The sequence below is a fragment of the Urtica dioica genome, chromosome 7, assembly GCF_054948205.1.
Source record: "Urtica dioica subsp. dioica isolate 48M chromosome 7, U.dioica_male_clone48M_v1_H2, whole genome shotgun sequence".
NCBI lineage: Eukaryota > Viridiplantae > Streptophyta > Magnoliopsida > Rosales > Urticaceae > Urtica > Urtica dioica.
Window position 1 is genome coordinate 36,937,092 of NC_142762.1, and position 26,066 is coordinate 36,963,157.

General features: G+C 42.9%; 4 protein-coding genes, 1 long non-coding RNA gene and 1 pseudogene across 5 annotated transcripts; 5 read left to right on the forward strand and 1 right to left on the reverse strand.

The window, feature by feature from the left end:
• The first annotated feature begins 177 nt into the window (after positions 1–177).
• On the forward strand, positions 178–2,758 carry LOC149391217 (Intron maturase, type II family protein). The gene has a single exon (XM_089621368.1). The coding sequence runs from the start codon at positions 435–437 to the stop codon at positions 2,574–2,576; it is 2,142 nt and encodes a 713-aa protein (XP_089477494.1). The 5' UTR covers positions 178–434; the 3' UTR covers positions 2,577–2,758.
• A 263-nt stretch (positions 2,759–3,021) lies between these two features.
• On the forward strand, positions 3,022–5,429 carry FUT13 (fucosyltransferase 13). Its single transcript, XM_089618508.1, has 3 exons — positions 3,022–3,644; positions 4,301–4,474; positions 4,740–5,429. The coding sequence occupies exons 1-3, from the start codon at positions 3,168–3,170 to the stop codon at positions 5,307–5,309; spliced, it is 1,221 nt and encodes a 406-aa protein (XP_089474634.1). The 5' UTR covers positions 3,022–3,167; the 3' UTR covers positions 5,310–5,429.
• A 4,224-nt stretch (positions 5,430–9,653) lies between these two features.
• LOC149391219 (uncharacterized) lies at positions 9,654–10,547 on the reverse strand. The gene has a single exon (XM_089619958.1). It carries the CDS (start codon positions 10,545–10,547, stop codon positions 9,654–9,656), a length of 894 nt encoding a protein of 297 aa, XP_089476084.1.
• A 4,779-nt stretch (positions 10,548–15,326) lies between these two features.
• LOC149391220 (uncharacterized) lies at positions 15,327–16,356 on the forward strand. The gene is made up of 3 exons (XR_016300311.1): positions 15,327–15,392; positions 15,480–15,814; positions 15,917–16,356. It is a non-coding gene; the product is annotated as an uncharacterized LOC149391220 (long non-coding RNA).
• Positions 16,357–18,102: 1,746 nt separating this feature from the next.
• Positions 18,103–21,174, forward strand: LOC149391221 (uncharacterized). The gene is made up of 5 exons (XM_089619959.1): positions 18,103–19,129; positions 19,232–19,347; positions 19,453–19,579; positions 19,929–20,028; positions 20,145–21,174. Exons 1-5 carry the CDS (start codon positions 18,103–18,105, stop codon positions 21,172–21,174), a joined length of 2,400 nt encoding a protein of 799 aa, XP_089476085.1.
• A 40-nt stretch (positions 21,175–21,214) lies between these two features.
• Positions 21,215–21,940, forward strand: LOC149391222 (secreted RxLR effector protein 161 pseudogene; annotated as a pseudogene).
• The last annotated feature ends 4,126 nt before the right edge of the window (positions 21,941–26,066 follow it).

Below are 26,066 nucleotides of genomic sequence, written 5' to 3' on the forward strand. Positions count from 1 at the left end.
CAAAAATGTTTAGCTAGTTGCTTAACCATTGTTTTGCATATTGGCTATTGATTTAGCTAAGCAAATCTAAGCAAATTGGCTAATTTAAGCTAGTTGCTTAACTATTTAGCTCTAAAAAATCTATGTGGCAAAAATACTATTTAGCTAAGCAATAACCTAAGCTAAACCATTAAAGATGCTCTAAGCTATTTCGTTGAAAAAGTTACTACATAATTATAACAACAGTAAAATAACAAAATTAAGAAATATCAAAATTGAGATATCATCAGCATAATCAGATAGAGCCCGGGTTTGGGGGTTTTAGGCAGGGTTATGGTTTTACTTACAAACAAACACCTTCTTCTTCTTCTTCTTCTTCTTTCATTTCCTTCGCAGTCCAAGACGCAACGAAGCAAACAAGTAAGTTCTGACTCACTCTCTCTTTCTACAATCAAATGCTTCGTCGCATCCACAATGTGAGCCTCCGATTCCCCAATCTCCGGAACCCTAGAAGAACCCGCCACGTGGATGTCCGGCTCCTCTCGTTTCCCCGGCCGCTCCCTCCGCCGGACCCGGAACACCCGTCGAACCTCCTGAAGGAAGACGGCGTGGCCGTCCTCTCCCGCCTCTGGATCGCCGGCTACAGGGACCCGGAATCCACCGCCACCGCCGGCCTCTCCGGCCACCTCCGCCGCTTCGAGCTCTGGGTCCTCGCCTACCAGAAGGCCTGCGCCGACGACACCGGCGCGTACCTCCCACGCTCCGCCATCCCCAGGTCCGCCCTGGACTCCCTCCTCGCCCTCCGCAACGCCGTCCTGGACTCCCGCTTCCGCTGGGGCTCCCGCCTCGACAACTTCCTCCGATCGCCCCGCGACTCCACCGACTACTCCGCGCTCTCGAAGCGCAAGATCCGAGCCCTCCTCACCACCACCCAGCCCGTCCCTTTCCAAGACCGCATCGTCCAAGAGGTCCTCCTCATGATCCTCGAGCCAATCTACGAGCCCCGATTCTCCGCCCGCTCCTTCGCCTTCCGCCCCGGCCGCACCGCCCACACCGCGCTCCGCGTCGTCCGCCGGAGCTTCGCCGGCCATCTCTGGTACCTCCGCGCCGACCTCAGCACCGTCCTCGACGGGCTCGCGCCGTCCACGGTCCTGAGCGCGCTCATGAGGGACGTGAGGGACCGAGCCGTGGTCGAGCTCGTGAAGTCGGCTCTGACGACCCCGGTGGTGACCACGCCCGAGGGGGCCGAGAAGCCCGAGAAGAAGCAGCGCAGGAAGTACCAGAAGAAGCGGGTCCTCGCCGAGGACGAGCCGAAACCCGACCCCTACTGGCTCGAGTCCTTCTTCGGCTTCGCACCCGACGAGGCTAGCAAGCTTCCCTCCTGGGGACACCTTGGGATTCTCACCCCGCTGCTCTCCAACGTCTGCCTCGACGAGCTCGACCGCTGGATCGACAAAAAGATCAAAGCTTTCTACAAGCCCTCGAAGAGCGACGTGATCTGGAACGACGTGGACGGCGACCGCGGGAACACCTCGTGGCCGGAGTTCGTCCCGACCAGCGGGCCCGACAAGACGCGCAAGATGGACTACGTCCGCTACGGCGGGCACGTCCTCATCGGGATCCGCGGGCCGCGATCCGACGCGGCCCAGCTCAGGAAGGACATGATCGAGTTCTGCGACGCCAAGTACTCGCTGAAGCTCGACAGCGAGACCGTCCCGATCGAGCACATCACCAAAGGCGTGATGTTCCTGGACCACGTGCTGTGCCGCCGCGTGGTGTACCCGACGCTACGCTACACCGCCACCGGAGGAAAAATCATCAGCGAGAAAGGCGTCGGAACTCTCCTCTCCGTCACCGCGAGCCTAAAGCAGTGCATGAAGCGCTTCCGGAAGCTCGGGTTCATCAAAGGCGACCGTGACCCGGACCCGCAGCCCTGCTTCCGGATGTTCCACGCCACGCAGGCGCACACGAACGCGCAGATGAACAAGCTCTTGTCCACCATGGTCGAGTGGTACCGCTACGCCGACAACCGAAAAAAGATCGTGAATTTCTGCTCCTACATCCTCCGAGGCTCGCTCGCGAAGCTCTACGCGGCCAAGTACAAGCTCCGCTCCCGAGCCAAGGTGTACAAGATCGGGTCCCGCAACCTGAGCCGCCCGTTGAAGGAGAAGAAAGGGCAGTCCCCGGATTACCAGAACCTGCTTCGGATGGGGTTGGCTGAGTCGATCGACGGGCTTTTGTTCACCAGAATGGGACTCGTACCCGACTGCGACTACACGCCTTTCCCCGGGAACTGGAGGCCCGAGCACGAGCGAGCCTTGCTCGAGTACGTCAAGCTCGACGACCCAAACACGCTCGAGAAGCAGCGCAGCGCGATCAGGGAAGAGGGTCTCGTGTTGCCTCAGGAGCTCGTTTCGATCCTCGTCTGGAACTACAAGAGGAACGCCGTCGCCTTCGACGAGCTTCCTCTCGTGAGGGGTCTCGACACGGGTTTCAAACATGTTAATGACAGAGAGAAGAGGGATAAGAAACTCGGGTTGGACTTGGAAGATCAACCAGAAGAACAAGATATTGATGTTGTTGTGGAGGGGTCTTAGTGTATTTGTTTTAAGTTATTCTTGTATCAGGGGATAATAAAAAAGGTTTTTGTTTTGTTTCAAGTTCATCTGTATATACAATCTGGATTTTTAAAGCATAGATGCATTCTTTTTTTACACTTTGTAATTTGCTTTTTTTTTTCCTTTTTTTTTTTCATTTTCTTGTTTCCGAGAGTTGACTCTTCTTATTTGTTGATCAAACTTCAAATTCTAGGAATTTTGGTATCGGACTTAGATTGGTCCGTTTTTTCAATCTAATTTTGTAGCTGTATTGCATATAATTACGATATGATATATAAACGATGCTTAGTAGTAAAACTTTTAAAAACTGAGGAAATAAAGCGATCGGGTATTCCATGAAAATTAATTAAATTAGTTAACTTAAGCAGTTTGATTACTTTAGATTTAGAGTAGGAGCTAGGCGGTTGGACTTTTATCAGGTCTCGTAGTTGAATTTCAATCTTGGAACAATGTTCTTTTTTCCTATGCAGAGAATGAGATAATAATAATAATAATAAAAACACTAATATAACGTAACAGTGAAAAGAAAAAATCCCTCCCCTCTCTCTCTCTGTCTCTCTCTCTCTCACCATGCAATTGAAGCCTCTTGGGCTCACCAACACCTTCGCGATCGTGATCATGTTCGGATTCCTCTTCGCTCTCCTCTTCCTCTTCTCGGGATCTCCCCGAATCCCTAACCTATCCGCTCCGGCGAATCCCCTCGGCGTCTCGCTCGCCGCCGCGAAGCCGTTCACCGATCTGGGCGCGGCGTTTAGGGCGTGGGACTCGCAGGTCGGCTGCGATCGCTTCCGTGAAAAGCTCAAGCACTCTCCAATGCCGGTTTCGAACGCCTCTTCTTCGTTGCAAGAAGGCGAGGGCGAGACGAAGTGCGGAGCGCTGAGAATGGGACACGTCAGCGTGCTGGTCAAAGGTTGGACTTGGATTCCCGATAATCTGGATAATCTGTATTCCTGCTCTTGTGGCTTGACTTGTCTCTGGACCAAATCCCCGGTTCTCGCCGACAAGCCCGACGCTGTGTTGTTTGAAACCACTACGCCTCCGATTCGGGTAACTTCTTTCAGCTTTCATTGATCATTGGTATGTTCTTATGAATCAGCATAACATACGCTTGGATACATAGGTAACAACTGGTTTGTTAGTTGTCTTGGATTTGATACGAATGTAGATATTTTAAAGCTAAGTTTAGCATCGAAGCGCTATATTGTAGTGATACCGTGAATAATTCAAAGCTAGGTTAGCATCGAAAGCTAAGGAAACTAGTCTATCATTTTGAAGCTTAGAGATTCCCTGGTTTTGAAATGGAAGCATATATACAGTGTAATCTATTCAGCTTGTGGCTTTAATCTCCGTGCTTCTTTTGGCCAAATCAGATAGAGTCTCTAGGTAGTTGTTCTGTTAGAAGAAAGAAGTTCTTTAAGGGATGTAGCAGAGAGAGAGAGAGAGAGAGTCGAACTCAATCTCAGACCGTTGTGGAGTTTTGTGTACTCAACTTATTGATGTTTGAAGCAAGTTTTTTCGCAACTAAATAGTTTATCAATAGAGTCAAAATACCAGTTCGTTTTTAGCTGTTTTTGTGTGAGGATTTTAGAAAAACACTCTCGTTATCAATAAGTTATTCCTAGTCCTAAACACAGTATGAGCAAGAAGGAGTGTTAGCCATTTGTTTCTTTTTGGAAGCTCGTTTAGCGTGTGTGTGCGTGCAGAGACGCAGAGGTGAGCCGCTTCGCGTGTACATGGATCTGGAACCGGGAAGGAAGAGATCGGGCCTCGAGGATCTATTCATCAGTTATCACGCCGACGACGATGTTCAGTCCACTTACGCCGGCGCTCTCTTTCACAACGGTCGAAACTATCACGTCTCTCCGTATAAAAATAATGTAAGAAGAAACGATACCCTTTTTTCCCCGACCCATGAATGTCCGAAAATTCTGGTTTCCGATGATTGGGCGACTGATTCCCACTAATTTACGGGAATGCCGGCCGCGGCCAGTTTTAATCCGTATTTCCGTGAAATTTCGTTTCGGCGACTTTTTGTCAGATTTTTGGATTTCCAAAAAAAAAAAAAAAACCACTTACGCTGGCTCAACGATTTTGTTCCTCGGTTTTAATAAGACAGCGTGTATTTTGTTTGTATTGCTAAAGGGAACACTCGTTTACTGGTCATCGTCTCGTTGCCTTCCTCGGAGAAACAAGCTCGCGAAGAAGCTTCTCAGCTTGTTGCCCCACCACTCATTCGGGCGGTGCCTGAACAACGTGGACGGCCCGGACGCGGCTCTCTCGATGTACCCGAAATGCTCGGCTATGGCCGACCCATTGGCGGCGGCCCCGAAATGGTGGGACCACCTCCACTGCGCCATGTCACACTACAAGTTTGTCCTAGCGATCGAGAACACGGAGACCGAGAGCTACGTCACGGAGAAGCTCTTCTATGCCCTCGACTCGGGCTCTGTGCCCATCTATTTCGGGGCCCCCAATGTGTGGGACTTTGTGCCTCCGCGCTCCATCATCGACGGCAACGCCTTTGGGTCCATGGAAGAGCTCGCCTCTTACGTCACCGCTCTCGCCCAAGACCCGATCGCCTACGCCGAGTTCCACGCTTGGCGGCGCTGTGGGGTCTTGGGAAATTACGGAAAGACCCGCTCCGTCAGCCTCGACACATTGCCTTGTCGTCTGTGCCGAGCCGTCGGCACAAGAGGTGGGAGAAATGCCTAACCGTTTTAATGTATGTTTTTTTTTTATAATTATTATTAGGGTTTATTCAGGACCCATTTTTTTACATGGTGAGGTTGAGAACAGTGTATATACGAATATAGTTCAAAATATATATGGTGAGATTGTCCGGTGCAATTTAAAATATAAAAAAATAAAAAAAAGTTGGCGACGAATGCAAATGGCCGACGAAATTTTTTTACGTCACGAATCGGATATTCCAATATAAAATATAATCGAAATTTAAAAAATTTGAATTTTTTTTTTTTTTGGAAATTCGGTAATTCTTATAACGAAACGTAATATTGCACGTCCAGTATTTTTCTGATTTATAAATATCGTCAGGGATGATGAAAATGTCTTGTTATTATCCTGAAAAAAGTAATAGAAATTGATGTACATTTTGTCAGTGGTCTTCATGAGGTTATAACGTTAAAGTCTACAACGCTATCTTTGCTGCGAAACTTAGTTCACCATTAGAAGCTGAGGGTTTGACTTAGCCATGCTCATCCTTTTGATATGCATCATCATTTAAGCTTTTAGGGATCAAACATTTTTGTTTCTTATTTAATAAACAAATAAGGTATAGTTTTTATAAAAAATTGAACTTATACTATGAATTAGTACGTAATTAATTATGGGGCTAAAAGGTCGCTTGCTTTTCATGAAAGTTAAAAGGTAAAGGATCTTAATGCGAGTAAAAGAAAATTACTTTCGGCCTTGAAATGTTGCTTTTATGGACCTTTAACGTCTTTAATTCAACAGGCCAAAATGAAACAGAAGGCCAAAACTTATCTAGCTTATTATTACACCATCCCCAATCTACAATCCAGCCAAAAAAATAAATTTTATGTTCTGTAAACATGAGAAACTATGTGGCGTTAGCTCAACATCGCCAAGAAAACAGATGAAAAGGTATGATATAAAATTCTTAGTCAACTGAAACAGCCCACGCAATCCGCTTACCTTGTTCCTTGACATTTCACGAGTAGAGCAAATGACAAGAAAATATAGAAGTCGGGTGAACAAACGGATTAATTATCCGTTATTCATATAACAAAATAATTCTAAGGATTTGAAATGCATCGTCTTGTGTATTGGAAAAACTTCAAACGTAAGAAAATGATTAGGCAATGAGATGAGAGCTTACAGTTTAATTTGAGACCACGAATTTCATGGGACAGATTTCCTGTTTTCAACGCTGAACCATGGTGTAGTTCACGCTGTTGAGATAGATCATAGAGCCACACAATTACTGCAGTTTTTTTTTTTTTTTTTTTTTTTTAAATAGTTTGCGTTTCTGAAATATAACTTAATAACCTGTTTAAAATCTACACCAGACTAGAGCAACGAAAAAAAGAATAACCCTCCTATGCTTGTGGCAGCTCCTTGTGATTAAAATAAAGGAAACACAAAAGTTTTAGGGAAAATAAATATAATCAGGCTTAAACGGGTTACATGTACATAAATTACGTAACATTTTACAAGTGATGTCACAAGAAGTAAGATCTGGTATTATTGTGAGGACTCATCATCATCCTCAGTTCCCTCCTCTGACTCTACCACCCTCTTCTAAATCAGTATAGGGTTCACGTACACAGAACCCTCCCGCCAAGATATGTAGTCTATGAAGGAACTCAAAAGGGTAAAAACAAGTTAAATTAAAATCTGGAAGAGTAACAAATGATATTGCTTATCCAGAATTTCTCAAACCCATAGATTTTTAAGATCTCAGTTCTGCACCTTTCCTTGTAAAAAATTGGCCTTGCAGTCAAATATTTGTTTACCGATGGTCTATCAATTGCTACTGAATTAGGCAAAATGAAAAAGCACAACTAAACTCTTCATAATTATAAGCAATATAGATGTTAAAGCTTGGCACTCAGACAAGCCCAAGAAGCAGGCAAAGTAAATAAGCTAGACGATGAGACTAGATAGGAAAAACACCGAGAACGCGACTCTCGTAAGTGTAGATAGTGGGATCCAAGTGAAAGACGTGTTATTTGAGGACAGTGAGGGTGGCTTCAGCACCGACCAATACCAAATCGATGGCGAGAAGAGGAACGGGGTCGGACTCGGGCTCGGGAGAATCATAAACAATGATCGGAGGCCCTCCAACTCTGACCACGCACACCTTCAGCCTCTCCTCCTTTTTCTTGTTCCGCAATCCGACGATAGCACGCTCAACGCCATAAAACTCTTTCTCACCCTTCCCGCATTGCTCGAAGAATTCCCATGCCAATCGTCCTTCGTGCTTCGTCTCGGTGTCAAAGATTATTAGAATGTTACATGTCGATTGGTAAGTTGAGCAACGTGCTCCATTTGAGTTAGGCCCACCCTTCTAACATATCAAAGCCAAACTCGTTCTTGATGTTGAGCTACCCGTTTCTGTAAACTTCACGAACCATTTATTCAATCATGGGCGTAAGGAAGGTCTATCAGGAAGTTTCATATCGATTGAGGATGTATCATTTGACTTCTTTATAAATGTCATGAGTTACTCCTCTTATTGCCAATTGGTTTTAAAATGGAACTCATAATACTTTAACATTATCAGGAAGTCCCACATCGACTATGGACGTATCCTTTGTGCTCCTTGTAAAGGTCATGTGTTACTCTTCCTATTGCCAATTGGTTTTAAGATGGAACCCCATGATACGCTAACATGGTATAAGAGCAGGACCCAATTTCGATTGTGAGACCACTCTTGAATGTTCATTCTCACAAACTTCACGCCGCAGTTGTCCATCCTGGGCGTGATGAAGGTGTATTAGAATGTCCCACATCGACATCAATTGGGTACTTGAGCAATGTGCTCCTTATAAATGTGTGATTTTCGTTTACCTTATTGCGAAGATGATAGCACGAGCTAATCTCCCTTCTCTTACGCCGAAACCTTGAAGATAACAAAAATCCCACAATTTCAAAAACCCTAGCTTTTATATCTCTAAATAATATAAGTATTGTTTTTAATTTAGTTTTTATGTTTTTAATTTTACACTATTTTCTTATAGGTTTAGACCACCTAAATTTATGTCGTGGTTACGTGTATAACGATATGCATTTGGTATATGAGCGTGAGCCCGGGAGTGTTTTAATCGATAGCTGGTTGACTTCAGCTCTTGTGGGTAATCGTCTTAAGTATGCCGAATCGTACGAGTCCATGGCCGTCAACATGCGATCAGAACGATCTTGGTTATGTTCAACAGCGTTTTAATTCTATTTTCTTGATTGTGCCTGATGAGGAGTTCAAGAAGATTATCAGAGGATTGATAGACGGGATGTGTTATCTTCGCACCAAAATAAAATGCATTAGATCATTTGACACGATTAACATACTCGTTGCAAATAATATTCCTAAGCTGTTCAATATCGAATTCGTCCCGTCATCAGTTTCCGCTGTCCACATGGACTACAAGAATCTACACGACATATTGCGTGCTTTTTTTTTGCGATGGTTTTCATATGATAAGATTCCATTGGATATGAGAATGTTGTTATAGACCTTAAGCAACTTGCCATACGGATATAACGAGAGCTATCTATCAGTCCATTATGCACTCCTCCCAGTTTCTGAGAGGAATGCGTTTCTTAAGAATCTCATCGATAACCAGTCAATGATTCCAGCAAATGTTCGTAGCACCTTTCTGAAGCTAGCGGACTGCTCAATGGGGTCCGTGGCATCTAATGATCAATTCAGAGGTGTTGTACTTTGCTTATGCATCTCGGGCAAGTCAATATCGGCAGGGAGGTACTCAGATCATCAGATTTATGAGAAATATCATATGTCACATAAACAACCATGGTAGTGGATTTGGGGTAAGAACATTGTATATCTTTTGGTATAGTTTTTTATTTGAATAAATGATAACATTTTTAATATTTTATAGGGTCTTCTTGATATTTATGCCATTGACACCGTGTTGTCGAGCGCGTTTGGAGCGTACATTGTGCAACTTCAATAAGCAATGCACAGTTCTAAGATTTTACACCACTTCAGGTATCAAGTAAATTCTAAAAAAAAAAAATCTTTCTAATTCTTATGCTAACTAAAGACTTAAGTTCGTGCATTCTGGTCAGGTGAATTTCTTGGTGGAGCAGGGATTAGGAGCCGGATTCTTGAAAGCTGTTACATTCCATTATTAGAATAAAATTAGGACTTTGGGTTCTACTGAAACAGATCACTTTATCAATCTCTCAGTTTTAGTCTTGCATAAATATTATCGGTATCTTATGGAATTTGTAACGGGCAGCATCAAATATATCACTTTATTATACTGTCATGTTTATTGATTAAATATTACCGTTAGCACTTTTTTTTTTTTTACTGAAAGGCAGCCTCAAGGGCTATCGATTAATAGGCATATCAGCCGAAATGGTCTCCCACAGAATAGGAGGAACCGAGTTGTGCCACAGTACATCCGAATCGAAATTAAGAGCAAATTTGGCAAGCACATGCGCCGCCATATTACAAAGTCTGGGAATATAAGTAACAGCAAAAGAAGAAAAACCCAAGGCGAGGGCTCTACCATCTTCGAGGATCCTTCCAACTTCTGTGACTGGGAGTTTGCTGAGGGCAAGCAGCTTAGGAATGGTGTCACAATCGGTTTGAACTTGCAAGTGAGTGATGCCGAGGAGATTGGCGTTCAGCAAGCTTCGTTTGACTGCGAGGGCTTCAGCGACCGTTGGGCAGAGGTCAGGGCTGGCCTGATCAATAAAAGATCCTCGGACAACCCCGTCGGAAGATCGGAAGACCCCGCTGAGACCACAGCGCTGTTTTTCGACGGAGAAAGCGGCGTCGGTGCTGACAGCTACAACGCCCGGTGGTGGTGGCGGCCAAAGCTGAGGACGGAAAGGGTGACCGGTACTAGCAGCGGTCGGGGAGGCGGAGATCGAGCTGACTCGGTAGTCCTCAAGGTGGTAGAGAGCGTGGTTGACGGAGTCGATCGCAGGTCTCGTCCTCTTATTGTGTATGGTGTCGTTCCGGCGATTCCACGAGGCCCAAGCGATCATGATGAAGGCATCAAAGTCTCGCTTGGCTAAGGAAGTCTTCATGTGAGAAAGGAAGCTGATAATGTCCCCGTGGAAGCTCGATTTGATCAAAGGCCACCACTCCGTCGGCTTCCACATTTTCTTGCTCTCCGGACAAGACCATATGGCGTGGAAGGCAGTTTCCCGGTCTGCAACGCAACGGGGGCAGCCTCTATCAAGATTCAATCCCCGGCGAGCAAGGTTGTCCATGGTGGGAGTCCAATCTCGGCATAGTTTCCAAGTGAAGGAGCGGACCTTCGGAGGGACTTGTAGACGCCAAAGATGACTCCACCACCGATTCGTGGCACTAGAAGATGAAGATTCAGCTACGGGAAGGATCTCCGAGGCAATCCTATACCCATTTTTGACCGAATATTCCCCATCCTTTGTGTAGTGCCAACAAAGGGAGTCGTCGACGGAGCTGGAGACTCCCGGGATTTTTTAATAGCCTTCACGTCGTCTTCACCGAACATAGAGCTGATGAGGGGCAGATTCCAGTCCCCATTCGGCAAGGCAAGGTCCGCTACCGTTGTCCCTCCTAAGTGACTCGTATGATGCCGAACCTTGAAATCCCCCGCTCGAGGCAGCCATCGGTCACGGCTAAAATCAATGTCCTTCCCATTTCCCACTCTCCAACGCGAGCCTCTGTCAATAATCTCTCTCCCCTTTAGAAGGCTTCTCCAAAGGCTCGACGCATTGCGAGACATGGAAGCATTAAGGAAGTTAGTTTCCGGGAAGTAGCTGAGCTTAAGAACCCGTGATGCAAGTAAGGATGGGTGGCGTAGAGTTCTCCAACCGGTCTTAGCGAGGAGAGCAAGATTAGTCCACACTAGGTTCCGGAACCCCATGCCACCGACCACTTTCCGGGTACAAAGTTTTTCCCAACGGCCCCCATGAATTTTTTTCTTTTCCACCTCTCTTCCCCACCAAAAATTTGCCGTGATTCTATGGATGTCATTGAGGAGGAGTTTCGGGAGGCAGAAACAGTGCATAATATAACTAGGAATGGCTTGGACCACGTCTTTGATGAGGATTTCTTTCCCCGCTGCCGAGAAAAAATTGTTTTTCCACCCTTTAATCTTGTTCCAAACCTTTTCGCGGATAAAAGCAAAGACCTCCGCTTTGCTTCGGCCGAGGGCGAAGGGGAGGCCGAGATATTTGTCGTGGCCTTCAGTTTGCCGGACTCCAATAGCCCGAGCGACATTGACCCCAAGCTCCGTTTTCACCGATTTCCCGAAGCAAACCTCAGATTTGTCAAAGTTGATGACTTGGCCGGAGGCTCGGGCATAGATGTCGAGACAAGATCGGACCGCACGGCCTTCAGAGACCGAGGACTTGAAGAAGATCAAACTGTCGTCCGCAAAGAAGAGGTGCGAGACACAAATCCCCGGGTTCCCAAACTTTAGGCCGCCAATGGTACCCGAGCCCTCTGCATTCCGAAGCAAAGCGGAGAGCCCCTCCGAGCAAAGGAGAAAGAGAAACGGGGAGAGCGGGTCTCCTTGTCTTAGACCACGGTGCGGAATGATGTCCCCCTTTACCTCGCCGTTGAGAATGACGAGAAACGGACAGAGCGGACACATCTCATGATGAGATCTACCCAAGGGGGGCTGTATCCGAGACAAAGCATGACTTGTTCGAGGTAGTCCCATTCCACACGATCGAAGGCCTTAGACATGTCTAACTTTAGGGCTCCACACTTCCCATTGCCGAACCTTCCGCGTTTCATGGTGTGAAGTCCTTCGATCCCGACGATCACATTGTCGAAAATTTGTCGGCCCCCAATGAAAGCGCTTTGGTTCTCGGAAATCACACTCTCCATAGTACACTTCAAACGTGTGGCGATGCATTTGGAGATAGCCTTGTATATGACATTGCAGAGACTGATGGGGCAGAAGTCTTGCATCTTTGTAGGTTTCTTGATCTTGGGAATCAGGGCAATGATGGTTTCGTTGAGGGACCCGAGATCATGCCTGTCGTTCAAGACCCCAAGACAGACCGAGGTAACACTAGGCCCGACCACCTCCCAGAATTTGTGGAAGAAGAGGCTTGGGAATCCGTCTTTCCCGGGGGCTTTGTGAGGGTGGATATCAAAGAAAGCCGAGCGGACCTCGTCGCAAGTGAAGGGGGAGCAAAGCCATTGATTGGTATCATCTGAAATAGACGAATCTAGGCAGCGAGAAACGAGCGCAATATTTCTCGGGGAAGGGTTAGTCGACGAGAAAATATTGATAAAATAATTTGAGATGATACCTTCTATGTCTATTGGCCTGCCCACCAGCGTAGGTGTTCGTCAAACAGCCCCACAATTTTATTCTTCTTTCGACGTTGCGACGATCCCGACGATCACACTGTCGAAAACTTGTGCGTTAGCTCTTTTTTCTTGAGTTGAGGAATTTGTCATGGCAACATCAAAGCACGACGTGTATCTTATTCATTCAACTATTCAGTGAATGTGGCAAAACCAATCGTTACTACTACTACATCAAACGCACTTTCCTTTATAGTAACATGTATTTTTAGATAAACTAATATAAATAGACACATATATTATTTTATTTTGGAATAGGACAGAACTTTTATAAAATTGGATATATACGCTTCTGCATTCAGTTATGTTTGGGTAATTTTTAAATTATAAGGAATATGATATATTTAGGTGTTCCGAAACGCTGTTCATTCTTCTCCTTCAGGTACTTAGACAAGTCCTAGAAGTTCTTCAAATATGTGCTGTAGGACGTTTTGATAGAGGAGTTATGATGTATCCAAAATCCAATTCTGTACAAACTTTCGGCCAATTTGAGTTACCAACGCAATTATCCAAAACCCACTATTGATGTTTTATTTGGATAGACATTATAGCCGGGATGGATCCAATGTAGGTCCAAGGGGCTCAAGCCCCCTCTTTTTTTTTTCTCTTTTTTTTTTTTTGTTAACATTTTTGACCCGTTTTTAAAAAAAAAACTCGGATTATATATATTATTTCGGATCAGTCATAGAAGTCTGGTTTTGTGTGAAGTTTTCCTCTTTGTGCCGGTACGTCCACAGACCTTATGTGGTTGAGTCTCGCTGTAAAAGAGTCTGCGTATGAACTCAAACCTGGCTGTACAAACATTGATCTTATCTATTCCTTTCTCTGGGCCCTTAGGCACGTATCACTATCTAAATATATGCATTTTTGGTTTGAGTTAGAACTTACATTTATTTAGAGAGGACAACAAACCCTGTAGATTTTATGCATCAAGAAAGCCGCTGGAGAGTCCTGACAGCATTAAACTGATTCATAGGAATCACTCTGGTCTTTGATATGAAGCTCCACCGGCTAGAGAGAGTTGATCGTTGTACTGGTTCGCTTATTCTGTCATCAGATTCTTTGGCAAGTCCAAAAGCTTAAGCTGTGCGATGCTTTTTACTTTGAAAGATTTGTCGAGGAACTCGCCGTTGAGGGAGGAAAGAAGCCCAGGAAAACTCTGATGTTTATTGAGGGATGTCCTACACTGATGGGTTGCACGGTTAGTTATTATTTTATTTTATATTTATATCATTCTTCTGGTTTCATAAGTAAGTCCATGAATTATTGACCAGTTTCATTTAGTTTGTGTTTTTTTGCTTGAACCCTAAGCGTTGATGATTGGGCATGGACTTATTTTTGCTTTAGACTCTACATCCTTCTTTAAAGGATCTTTTTCCCTAATGGATCTTCTCTTGATATCTTTCTAGCATAGCTAATGTATTCCTTATTCTAATGGGAAAACTGAAGAGTTGACATCTGAATGAATGTAGAGAAACACAAACCAGAGAAGGTGAAGAATCAATAAATTAGATAATAAAGTGAACAGACTGTTAAGAACAATGGAAACTGAACTAAAACTGATTTGGCGACTCTTTTGGACTGTGGATTATGAAGTCTAAAGAATATTTTATCTAATTTTCTGTGGACAGCCATTTCAGATTTCTTAGATTCCTCTCCATTATATACTACACCCTATTAGTTTTATGTGGACAAGGTTCTTTAAACATGATAACTTCAGATTTTAAATCGATTTCCTTCCCCTCGACTCCTATGTTTGCTAGTGGTAAGAAGAGTCCAATTTTGCTTTCCTATCTACTGCAGAAATTTATTTTGTTATGACAGATATTCCTGTTTATTAATTGCCTATATGTAGTATATTACTGTTCTTCGATTTTTCCCTTTTAGTCCTGCAAAAGGTGCTTGTTAACTATTCGGGTCATGTTTACTTCCTAACATTTGATGCAAAGTGACTAAGTTCTGTATAATTGGATACCAGATTTTGCTGAAAGGATTGCACAGTGAAGAGTTGAAGAGAGTCAAATGTGTGGTACAATGTGCAGTTATTTCCTCGAAACTTCTTTCCTCGTAGATCAGAAGGCAATGTTTTCGACGATTCAGAGACTGGAGTAACAGGTGTCACGTTGAGGGAAGCCGAAAATATGTTGTTAGGTGATCATCAACCTGCCACTTCTGATTCCGGGAGCACCCATTCTCTCTGCTATGGGGATGATATTAGTGAAACCGAGTCACCAAAAGTTGATATTTCAATTTCAAATGGCTTTGATGATTCCCCTTCGAGAGTGAGCAACAGGAGAAGTTGTGTGCTGTGTGATTTAGACAGAATATGATAAGTCGACGATTCATAATTATACTTCAGAACCAAAAATGGTATATATTGCATTCAGCTGATAGTTGATACAAGTTTTTGGTCATATATATGCCTAAATAATCAATTGTTCCACTAAAAAAAATTGCTCTAGAAACATGTAAGTTCCAATAGAGCTAGTGAACAAGACAATTGAAGTAAATGAAATAAAAGAAATATATAAGACTCTATGAAACAAACTACACGTTTTCCTTCACAAAGAAAAAGAATACTGGGTGATGTTGGAGAACAACGTGGGACTCAACATGACGAAGATATCCCAAGAAGTACACATAGTTAAGTGGAAAAAGATCTAGCTAAACTGTAATTGCTCATTATGTTTTACAAGAATTTTGAGGTCCCTTTCCGAAAATTCCTCCAGGAGAACTTACTCGATAAGGTTTGTAGTCATTATTCAATATGCTTTTTGGGTAAATACTTGATACATGTTTGAAGCTTTATCACTGATAGAGACGGTGCAATGCAGAAAACTGAATGTGGTGTTTGTAGCGACCTTCCAGAAGCTCATTTATACTATTATGCGCATCATAAGAAGCAGCTGACCATAAAAGTGAAACATCTTCCCAGTGGTAAGTGCTTACCCGGGGAAGCAGATGGGAAAATATGAATGTGGGGTCGGTGTGGAAAGTGTAAAGACGAAAATGGGACAGCAAAGTCTACAAAAAGAGTGCTGATCTCCAGTCCCGCTCGTGGTCTGTCATTTGGAAAATTTCTGGAGCTCGGCTTCTCACATCATTCCTCGGGCCGTAAATTGTCTTCCTGTGGCCATTCGCTGCACTGTGACTTCCTGCACTTCTTCGAGTATGCATCGCTTACACAAATACATATTGGTGCTATGTATTGCTGATCTGAGACTCGTCTTTTTTTTTTTTTTTTTTTTAACGATTCTCTGCCCTTCACCAGGCTCTGAGTAACTCTGGGCGAGCCTCGGATTTCTACATTTCGCAGGTCGTGTGCGATTCAGTTTCGCTACTCCTTCAAAAAGTTAAGTGGGGTTGTCAACTTCGTTCGCGCCGCCTTTGTGGAAAAAGGTCCCTATTTTTTCCAAAGTTAAGAAAATAATCCAATAGGCTTGACCAAGCCAAACAACTTAGCACATAGCCAAAGAAAAATTTGTGTGGCAAATCAGCTTATACGGTTAACCAGTTTTCACTTTGTAGTAAGTTTTTGGAGACGAACGGAATCCAGTATAGAATGAACAAAACGCACCTCAACTTTGTTACCAGTCCGATTGCACTAACACGTCTGGATACACCTGACTTAGGAATTGATGAATCTACTGAGGCCTCAATCGAACAATCCATGTTGCATAATGAGTGTTTATTCGACTCGGACATAGATTCGACCTTAATCTCATTCTCGATCTTTGTGCCATCTAACCTGTTAAAATCTACACCAGACTAGAGCAACCAAAACGAGAATAAGCCTCCTACGCTTGTGGCAGATCCTTGAGATTAAAATAAAGGAAACACAAAAGTTTCTAAGGGAAAATAAATATAATCAGGCTTAAACGGGCTACATGTATATAAATTACAAAACATTTTACAAGTGATGTCACAAGAAGTAAGATCTGGTATTATTGTGAGGACTCATCATCATCATCATCATCAGTTCCCTCCTCTGACTCTACCACCCTCTTCTGAATCAGTATAGGGTTCAAGTACACAGAACCCTCCCGCCAAGACATGTAGTCTACGAAGGAACTCAAAAGGGTAAAAACAAGTTAAATTAAAATCTGGAAGAGTAACTAATGATATTGCTTATCCAGAATTTCTCAAACCCATAGATTTTTAAGATCTCAGTTCTGCACCTTTCCTTGTGAAAATTGGCCTTGCAGTCAAATATTTGTTTACCGATGGTCTATCAATTGCTACTGAATTCGGCAAAATGAAAAAGCATAACTAAACTCTCCATAATTACAAGCAATATAGATGTTAAAGCTTGGCACTCAGACAAGCCCAAGAAACAGGCAAAGTAAGCAAGCTAGACGATGAGACTAGATAGGAAAAACACCGAGAACGCGACTCTCGTAAGTGTAGATAGTGGGATCCAAGTGAAAGACGTGTGATTTAAGGACAGTGAGGGTGGTTTCAGCACCGACCAATACCAAATCAATGGCGAGAAGAGGAACGGGGTCGAGCTCGGGCTCGGGAGAATCATAAACAGTGATCGGAGGCCCTCCAACTCCGACCACGCACACCTTCAGCCTCTCCTCCTTTTTCTTGTTCCGCAATCCGACGATATCACGCTCAACGCCATAAAACTCTTTCTCACCCTTCCCGCATTGATCGAAGAATTCCCATGCCACTCGTGCCTCGGCCTTCGTCTCGGCGTCGGAGATTTCCAAGCGCGTCGAGATCAGCAAGCCGCGGTCTTCGACGCAGATGGACGGAAGGCCGATCCCATCACCGAGAGAAGGAAAATCGCAGGAGCGCCACTCGAATGATCCAATATCGAAGGAGTACGCGCTGCTCTTGAGCGTGCGAGTCTTGCCACGTAAAACTACCACACCCCTGTCCGTGACGCGTATAACCAGCTGCGAACCCACGGTGTAATAGTAGGTCAGATCAATGATCGAGGAAGGGGTGACGATCGGAGGATTGGGCATTGTCAACCATTCATCGGTTTTGGGATTATACAGCTCGAAATTCAACGCGTCGCGCTGTATCTTGGTGGAGAACTATTGAGGATTTGAGGATTTATTGTTATACGGTGTCGTTTTATTAATCTCGGTTTTCTTTTGCTTTACACTGTACACGGACACGTGTATTGTTTTCATTTGTTTGTTTTGTTCTTTTTAGTCGGAAAAGTAGTTATGCGCTACTATTTAAGTATCAGTTGTACTTCCTTTTCAATTAATGAAATTCATTCTTCTTTTTCATCTTCTCGATCCAATCTCGAATCCTCTGGTTCTCTCTCTCGTAGCTAGGGTTTAATATGGTATCAGAGCTATTCGCGTATTAGTCAGACAATCCAAGCTACGATCGTCTCCATTATCGGTCACAAGTTTTCTTTGAAGATCTGCTCTCATGGAGTCCGAAAGAACAACGCCGACTGGAGAAGATTCCAAGAAAGTACCTCATAGGTCTATGGATGACGATCTTTTAGATCCGTACTATCTCCACCATTCTGACACTACCAGCTCAGTTCTCGTATCACAAGCTCTTACTGGAGATAACTACATCTCTTGGAGTAGATCGATGAAGATAGCGCTGGATGTGAAGAACAAGATCGGATTCATAGACGGATCACTCGTCAGACCACCGCCGGAAGAAGTGAAGGCTCATCAACAGTGGAATCGCAACAACAAGATTGTCCTCTCATGGATTCTCAATTGTGTATCGAAAGAAATTTCATCAAGCTTGTTGTTTGCAGATACAGCGATGGAAATATGGAAAGATCTGGAAGAAAGGTTTTCTCAGAGCAATGCGCCGAGAATCTTTGAGTTGCGAAGGGAATTTGTACATTGCCTTCAGGATCAGAAGTCAGTTGGCCTGTACTACACGAAACTGAAATCTGTTTGGGAAGAACTGAGTAATTTCAGACCATGCTGCAAATGCGAATGCAAATGTGGAGGAGCAAAAGAATTGGCGGCTTTCTTGCACTCAGAATATGTCATGCAATTTCTCATGGGGCTAAATGAGAATTACGCTCAAGCAAGAGGTCAAGTTCTTCTAATGGACCCTATTCCACCAATCAACAAAGTCTTTGCACTTATCACTCAGGAGGAAAAGCAAAGGTCAATCCAAACAGAAATGGTTGGAAATCTTGATCAATCAAGCACCATGGCGATGAATGTTGCCCAAGACCAGAAGAAGTTCAACAACAAGAAGGAGAAACCTACCTGCACTCACTGTAAGATGATTGGACACACCGCTGACAAGTGTTACAAGCTTCACGGCTATCCACCAGGGTACAAACCACGAGTCAGAGGCCAAGCCAATTCGGTTGAAGGTGTTCAAGTGAATGACAGCGTGAATGAAGCAGCAAAGGCAATGGAAGGTTTTTCAAGCGACCAATGCCATCAGCTCATCAATCTTCTCTCAACCAGGCTCACCTCTTCGGCAACGCCCCAGTCTAAGTCAGGAGAAGTCAACATGACATCTTACACACCAGGTTATCTTTGTCACAGTTGTTCTCAAATTTCTTCTGACAAATATCACAAGATGTGGATTCTTGATACTGGTGCTACTAAACATATTTGTTCTGATCATTCAGTTTTTATGAGCCTTAAGCCTTTACAGAATTCCAATGTCACTCTACCAAACCATACTTCTATCCCGGTGCATTTTCATGGTGATATCCGCATCAACAATAATCTCATTCTAAGAGATGTTCTTCTTGTTCCTAGTTTCAGATTCAACCTTATATCCATCAGTTCTTTGACTAGCAAGACTCATTTATCTGTTTGTTTTACTGATCATGGTTTCACCATACAGGATATGTATCACAAGAAGACGATTGGCAGGGGTGAAAATCACCAAGACCTCTATGTTCTCACTGATCAAAGCCATACCATTGCCTTCATCAACAAAGTGTCTGATCAAGTGTGGCATAGACGTCTTGGTCATCTCTCCTACAAATGTCTTGATACTATCAAGAACAAACTTCTTTTTTCTTCATCTGACAGAAATGAACCTTGTTATGTTTGTCCTTAAGCTAAACAGAAGAGGCTTCCTTTTGTTTCTCATAATAAACGTTGTGATAAGCCTTTTGATTTAGTTCATTGTGATATCTGGGGGCCCTATTCTGTTATCTCTAGAAATGGCCACAGATTTTTCCTTACCCTTGTTGATGATTGTACAAGATTCTGTTGGATATTCTTGTTGAGGAATAAATCAGATGTTCACATCATTTTGCCTCGTTTTTGTGCCTTGATTGATAACCAATTTTCTGCCAAGATTAAACATTTCAGGTCTGACAATGCAAAGGAATTGGTCTTTGAACAGTACTTTGCAAAACAAGGAATTTTTCACCAATATTCCTGTATTGAGACTCCTCAGCAGAATTCTGTGGTAGAAAGGAAGCACCAACATTTATTAAATGTCTCTCGTGCTCTTTATTTTCAATCCAAGTTACCTGCTGATTTTTGGTCTGATTGTGTTTTGACTTCTGTTTTCCTCATCAATAGGACTCCTACTCCCTTGTTAGATAATAAAACTCCTTATGAATTGCTGTACAATCACCCTGTCAACTATGATTTCCTGCGTGTGTTTGGTTGTTTAGCTTTTGCTTCCACTTTGAAAAACCATAGAACCAAGTTTGCCCCTAGAGCAAGGCAATGTGTGTTCATTGGTTATCCTCCGGATTACAAAGGTTATCGTTTGCTTGATATTAAAACCAGAAGTGTTTTCATCTCTCGTGATGTTATCTTTCATGAAAATGTTTTTCCCTTTCATAATCTCTCTGAACAAGACCAGCAATTTGATCCATTTCCTGATCTTGTTTTACCTTCCATTAGTCCTGTCTATAATCCTTCTATTGAGTATGATAATGCAGACGATCACAGTGAACCTGCCATTAGTCACACAGAAGATAATGAAGGTGATGATGATCTTGGTGATAATAATGAAGGACTGGAAGATAATGATAGAGGACTGGACCAGGATGATACTATCACTGATCAACCACATCACAGTCCATCACATAGGAGTCCACCTGCTACCAAATTGGCTCCTATGAGACCACAAAGGGTTAAACAACCACCTACATATTTACAAGATTATCACTGTGGTGTTACCATCACTCAATCAGGTGGCAAACTAACATCACCTCATCACATATCTAAGGTTATAACATATGATCAGTTATCTCCTTCATATTTGGCTTTTTGTTTGGCAGTCTCAACATGTCCGGAACCAAAGTTTTACCATCAAGCAGCTTCACATGCACATTGGAGGAATGCCATGAATGAGGAACTTCAAGCGATGAAGGACAACAACACCTGGACCATAGTTCCATTGCCTGCACACAAGAAAGCTATTGGTTGTCGTTGGATTTACACCAACAAGTTCAATGCCGATGGTTCTCTTGCAAGACACAAAGCAAGACTGGTCGCTAAGGGCTACAACCAGAAAGAAGGAGTAGACTTTATCAACACATTTTCTCCAGTTGCCAAACTGGTAACAGTGAAAATGCTGATAGCCCTTGCAGTTACTTGAAGACTATGGGTTCATAGAGTCAAAGCCACTGCATACTCCGATGGATACAAGGAATGTTCTAATTGCTGAGAATGGCATTCCTTTGCCAGATTCAAAGCATTATAGAAGTCTGGTTGGTCGACTCTTATACCTAACCATTACAAGACCGTATATTACTTTTGTCGTGCATGCCTTGAGTCAGTTCCTTCACGCTCCAACTGATGAACATCTTCGAGCTGCACATCATTTGCTCAGATATATCAAAGCCAATCCAGGGCTTGGTCTGTTCTACTCCTCTCAGTCTTCAACACAATTGAGAGGTTTTGTGGATGCTGATTGGGGAACATGCAAGGACACTCGGAGATCAGTTACAGGATTTTGTATGTTCATTAGAGATTCTTTGGTCTCTTGGAAAGCTAAGAAACAGTCAACGGTGGCTCGCTCTTCTGCAGAGGCTGAGTATAGGGCGATGGCTTCAGCTACAAGCGAGATTATATGGCTGCATCAACTGCTTAGAGATTTCCAAATTGAAGCTTCACCTAAGTCAGTGTTGTATTGTGACAACAAGTCGGCTATTCATATTGCTGAGAATCCTTCTTTTCATGAGCGGACAAAGCATTTGGAGATTGATTTGCACTTTGTCAGAGATCATGTGAATGAAGGAACTTTTAAGCTCTTGCCGGTCAGGTCTCAGCCTCAATTAGCTGATATGTTTACGAAGCCGTTATCCTCTCCACAACTACGTTTGTCCTTGTCCAAGCTTCATCTCAAGGATGTATTCGCTTGAGGGGGAGTATTGAGGATTTGAGGATTTATTGTTATACGGTGTCGTTTTATTAATCTCGGTTTTCTTTTGCTTTACACTGTACGCGGACACGTGTATTGTTTTCATTTGTTTGTTTTGTTCTTTTTAGTCGGAAAATTAGTTATGCGCTACTATTTAAGTATCAGTTGTACTTCCTTTTCAATTAATGAAATTCATTCTTCTTTTTCATCTTCTCGATCCAATCTCGAATCCTCTGGTTCTCTCTCTCGTAGCTAGGGTTTAATAAGAACACGCAGATTTTTCCATCCATCGTCACCGCACGAGGTTCGCACTTGAGCGAGTGCATGGGCGATATGGGTTGCACACCGGCTTCGAAGGGCTCGATGGTGGTGCAAGAGCCGAACAACAGAGGATAAGCAAATGCTTCGGTTTGATAACTGTTGTTGGCGATACCACCGAACATGTAAAGAGTGGAGTCGCTGACGGTGAAGGCCATATCAACTGGAGCATAGCGGTCAATCCGTACCGAGGCAATTTCAGGCCATTCAGCTACCCCGTCTTCTTCTGAAACATCAACCATGTAAACGTAGTAGCTGTATTTGGCCTCAAATACGGGACAAACAACGATACACATTTTCTCTGATTCCATCACTTTCTTCGAAGCCAAAATCCGTGTTCCTGTGATTAGGTTTGCGAAAATAAATAAATAAATGTTGTGTTAACTTAACGCCAATAAAAAGGGACGATTGATTTGAGGGAATTTTAATGAGTAAAAATCCTTATTTGCTCATTTGAGTCATTATATATTTGCCACGGCCTCAGAAATACCCACGACACATTTATCTCATCTTTTGGAATTTATTCTCCACCACCACAATTTTTTCTATTTATTACAAAATTGTCCTTAATGGTCTTTACAATAGAGAAATTTCATTTTGTAGACTTAAAAATTATCAAAATATCAATACTAATACTAGATTCATTAGTTTAATAATATCTAAAATTGAATTTTTGGACACTTTTCAGACAAAAATGCCCCTGAAATTCAAATAACTCTTTTTCCTCTCTCATTTCAAACCCTCTTCATCTCTCTCTCCCTCTTCATCACAAGGTTCGATTTAGGGAATTTCGTATCGTTTTTGGGAAGGTTCCATTGTTAGAGTTTCTAAAAAAGACTTGAAAAAATCCGATGAATCTCATCGGATTTCATCGGAATCCGATAAAATGCGATGATCTCCGATGAGATTCATCGGATTTTTTCGACGACCTTCAGCCCAAGATCTCCTCCAAAATCCGATGAAATCCGCCAAAATCCGATATAATCCGATGAAATCCAATGCTTTATATATATATTATATATATATAGACTTTCAGGGGCATTTTTGTTTGTAAAGTGTCCAAAATTCTAATTTCGGATATTATTAAACTAATGGGTCTAGTCTTGATATTTTGATAATTTTTAGGTGTACAAAATGAAATTTTGCTTACCTAGTCAGCATTGATATAAGGACTAGCCACAATAAGTTTTTGAAAGAGTTGGGAGATAATCTTCAAGCTGAAGATGAATCAAAAGCTTCGCGTGCCCTTACAATAACTAAGGGTCTACGCTTTGTTCTAAAACAGATTTAGGTGATTCTCTTTTGGTAGAATTTCTCATTGCTTAAGCATTACATTTTCTTATAATTGACCCCATATTCTCTAAACAGAAACTTAAGGTGGAAATCAGCAAAGCTCGTCTTAGAATGATGAAACCACTGATCAAGGGAAATGCGGAGTTGGAGTACTTGAAAAATGCATAGATCTCCCAGTAATGCTCCGACCTCCCTTCCAATCATGAGGGAATGGATTTCGAGAGTGAAGGCAATGGCAGAGGATGAGTGACACGACCACGCAAATTTGCTCTCTTCTGTGACAAGTGATGAAATCTCCTTGGAGGCTCTACCCATCACTCTCCGAACTGGATGCAACTTCTTAGTCGGTGGCAAAACGAGCTCACGGATATTCTTTTCGACCAACACAGTTGGTAACTGACTCGTTAAGGGCAAAAAGTTGTGTGAACAAGAAACTAAAGTTGAATTCTTGAATATGGTTGTGCAGATCGATGGAGAGAAGAACCAATGATTAGCTTTCCAGGAAATTTCCAAACGAATCAATAAAGTCGGTTGAGCGGGCTAAAATTGTATTCCCTCGATTTGTCTATTGAACTAACATGAATTCGCTAAGACTTCCATTATTAGATATTCATGTTGATTAGGCTTGAGTTGCTAAAGCTAGTTAGTGAAGTAGTTGGGCTGAGCTTGGAATTCCTTCACGGGGCTCTTGAACTCAATCTTGCTAGGCTAAGAGGTGTCCAACATCAGCTTCAGAAGAATATTGTTGTTTCTACATGGTAAGCTTATAGCATGTACACCATTTGTGAAATTACCTCCTTATGCAATGCGATTGTGCTTATTCAAGTTTTTATGCGATCCTTCGTCAAATGCTCGTCAGAGAGAACTTGATAACGTGTCCACAAGAAATGGATGAAAGAACATCAGGATGCACAAAGCGCCTCTCTTTCCTAGTAGATGTTGGTTTATCAGAAATCTTTTGAAACAATTATAAGCTCCATAGAGGACAATAAGTACGTGGAAAAGCTACGCGAGAAGATGCATATATAGGCGAATATGATGGAAAAAGCCTGCAAGCCAATGACCCCATTTTCAAAAGGGTTTCTCACACGGTGTATTTGGCCGCGAGAAGAGTCTTTCTCGGAGGAAACGAAATCAAAGGAAGAGAACTTGCTTAGACATCTCTGCGGCGGATTGGGGGCAGCTCTTCTGGCTCATGTTCAGCCCAAGATCTCTGCCAAAATCCGATGAAATTCGCCAAAATCCGATGCTTTATATATATATATATATATATATATATATATATATATATATATATATATATATGGACTTTTAGGGGCATTTTTGTTTGAAAAGTGTCCAAAATTCCAATTTCGGATATTATTAAACTAATGGGTCTAGTCTTGATATTTTGATAATTTTTAGGTCTACAAAATAAAAGTTTGCTTACCTAGTCAACATTGATATAAGGACTAGCCACAATAAGTTTTTGAAAGAGCTTGGAGATATTCTTCAAGTTGAAGATGAATCAAAAGCTTCGCGTGCCCTCGCAATAACTAAGGGTCTACACTTTGTTCTAGAATAGATTCCTGTGATTCTCTTTTCGTAGAATTTCTCATTGTTGAAGCATTACATTTTATTATAATTGACCCCATATTCTCTAAACAGAAACTTAAGGTAGAAATCAGCAAAGCTCATCTTAGAATGATAGAGCCACTGATCAAGGGAAATGCGGGGTTGGAGTACTTGAAAAATGCCTTCTCAAACAGGCATGGATCTCCAGTAATGCTCCGACCTCCCTTCCAATCATGAAGGAATGGATTTCGAGAGTGAAGGCAATGGCAGAGGATAAGTGACACGGCCACGCAAATTTACTCTCTTCTGTGACAAGTGATGAAATCTCCTCGGAGGCTCTACCTATCACTCTCTGAACTGGATGCAGCTTCTTAGTCGGTGGAAAAACAAGCTCACGAATATTCTTTGCGACCAACACAACTGGTAACTGACTCATTAAGGGCAAAAAGTTGTGTGAACAAGAAAATAAAGCTGAATTGTTGAATATGGTTGTGCAGACCGATGGAGTGAAGAGCCAATGGTTGGCTTTCCAAGAAATTTCCAAAAAAATCAATAAAGTCGGTTGAGTGGGCTAAAGTTCTATTCCCTCGATTTCTCTAATGGAAATAACACGAATTCGGCTAAGAATCTCATTAATAGATATTCCTGTTGATTAGGCTAGATTTGCTAAAGCTAGTTAGTGAAGTAGTTGGGATGAGCTTGGAATTCCTTCCCGGGACTCTTGAACTCAATCTTGCTAGGCTAAGAGGTGTCCAACATCAGCTTCAGAAGAATATTGTCTTTTCTACATGGTAAGCTTATAGCATGTATACTATTCGTGAAATTACCTCCTTATGCAATGCGATTGTGCTTATTCTAGTTTTTATGCGATCCTTCGTCAAATGCTCGTCAGTGAGAACTTGATAGCGTGTCCACAATAAATGGATGAAAGAACATCAGGATGCACAAAGCGCATATCTATC

What these genes read in the sequence shown, in the direction of transcription:
- LOC149391217 (XM_089621368.1), top strand. Translation starts at nt 435, where the DNA reads ATGCTTCGTCGCATCCACAATGTGAGCCTCCGATTCCCCAATCTCCGG.
- LOC149391219 (XM_089619958.1), bottom strand. Translation starts at nt 10,547, where the DNA reads ATGGACAACCTTGCTCGCCGGGGATTGAATCTTGATAGAGGCTGCCCC.
- LOC149391221 (XM_089619959.1), top strand. Translation starts at nt 18,103, where the DNA reads ATGGATGACGATCTTTTAGATCCGTACTATCTCCACCATTCTGACACT. An exon ending in CATGACATCTTACACACCAG is followed by an intron (nt 19,130 to 19,231) that starts GTTATCTTTGTC and finishes CTGATCATTCAG; the next exon opens with TTTTTATGAGCCTTAAGCCT. An exon ending in AGTGTGGCATAGACGTCTTG is followed by an intron (nt 19,580 to 19,928) that starts GTCATCTCTCCT and finishes TAAACATTTCAG; the next exon opens with GTCTGACAATGCAAAGGAAT.
- FUT13 (XM_089618508.1), top strand. Translation starts at nt 3,168, where the DNA reads ATGCAATTGAAGCCTCTTGGGCTCACCAACACCTTCGCGATCGTGATC. An exon ending in CCACTACGCCTCCGATTCGG is followed by an intron (nt 3,645 to 4,300) that starts GTAACTTCTTTC and finishes GTGTGCGTGCAG; the next exon opens with AGACGCAGAGGTGAGCCGCT. An exon ending in TCTCTCCGTATAAAAATAAT is followed by an intron (nt 4,475 to 4,739) that starts GTAAGAAGAAAC and finishes GTATTGCTAAAG; the next exon opens with GGAACACTCGTTTACTGGTC.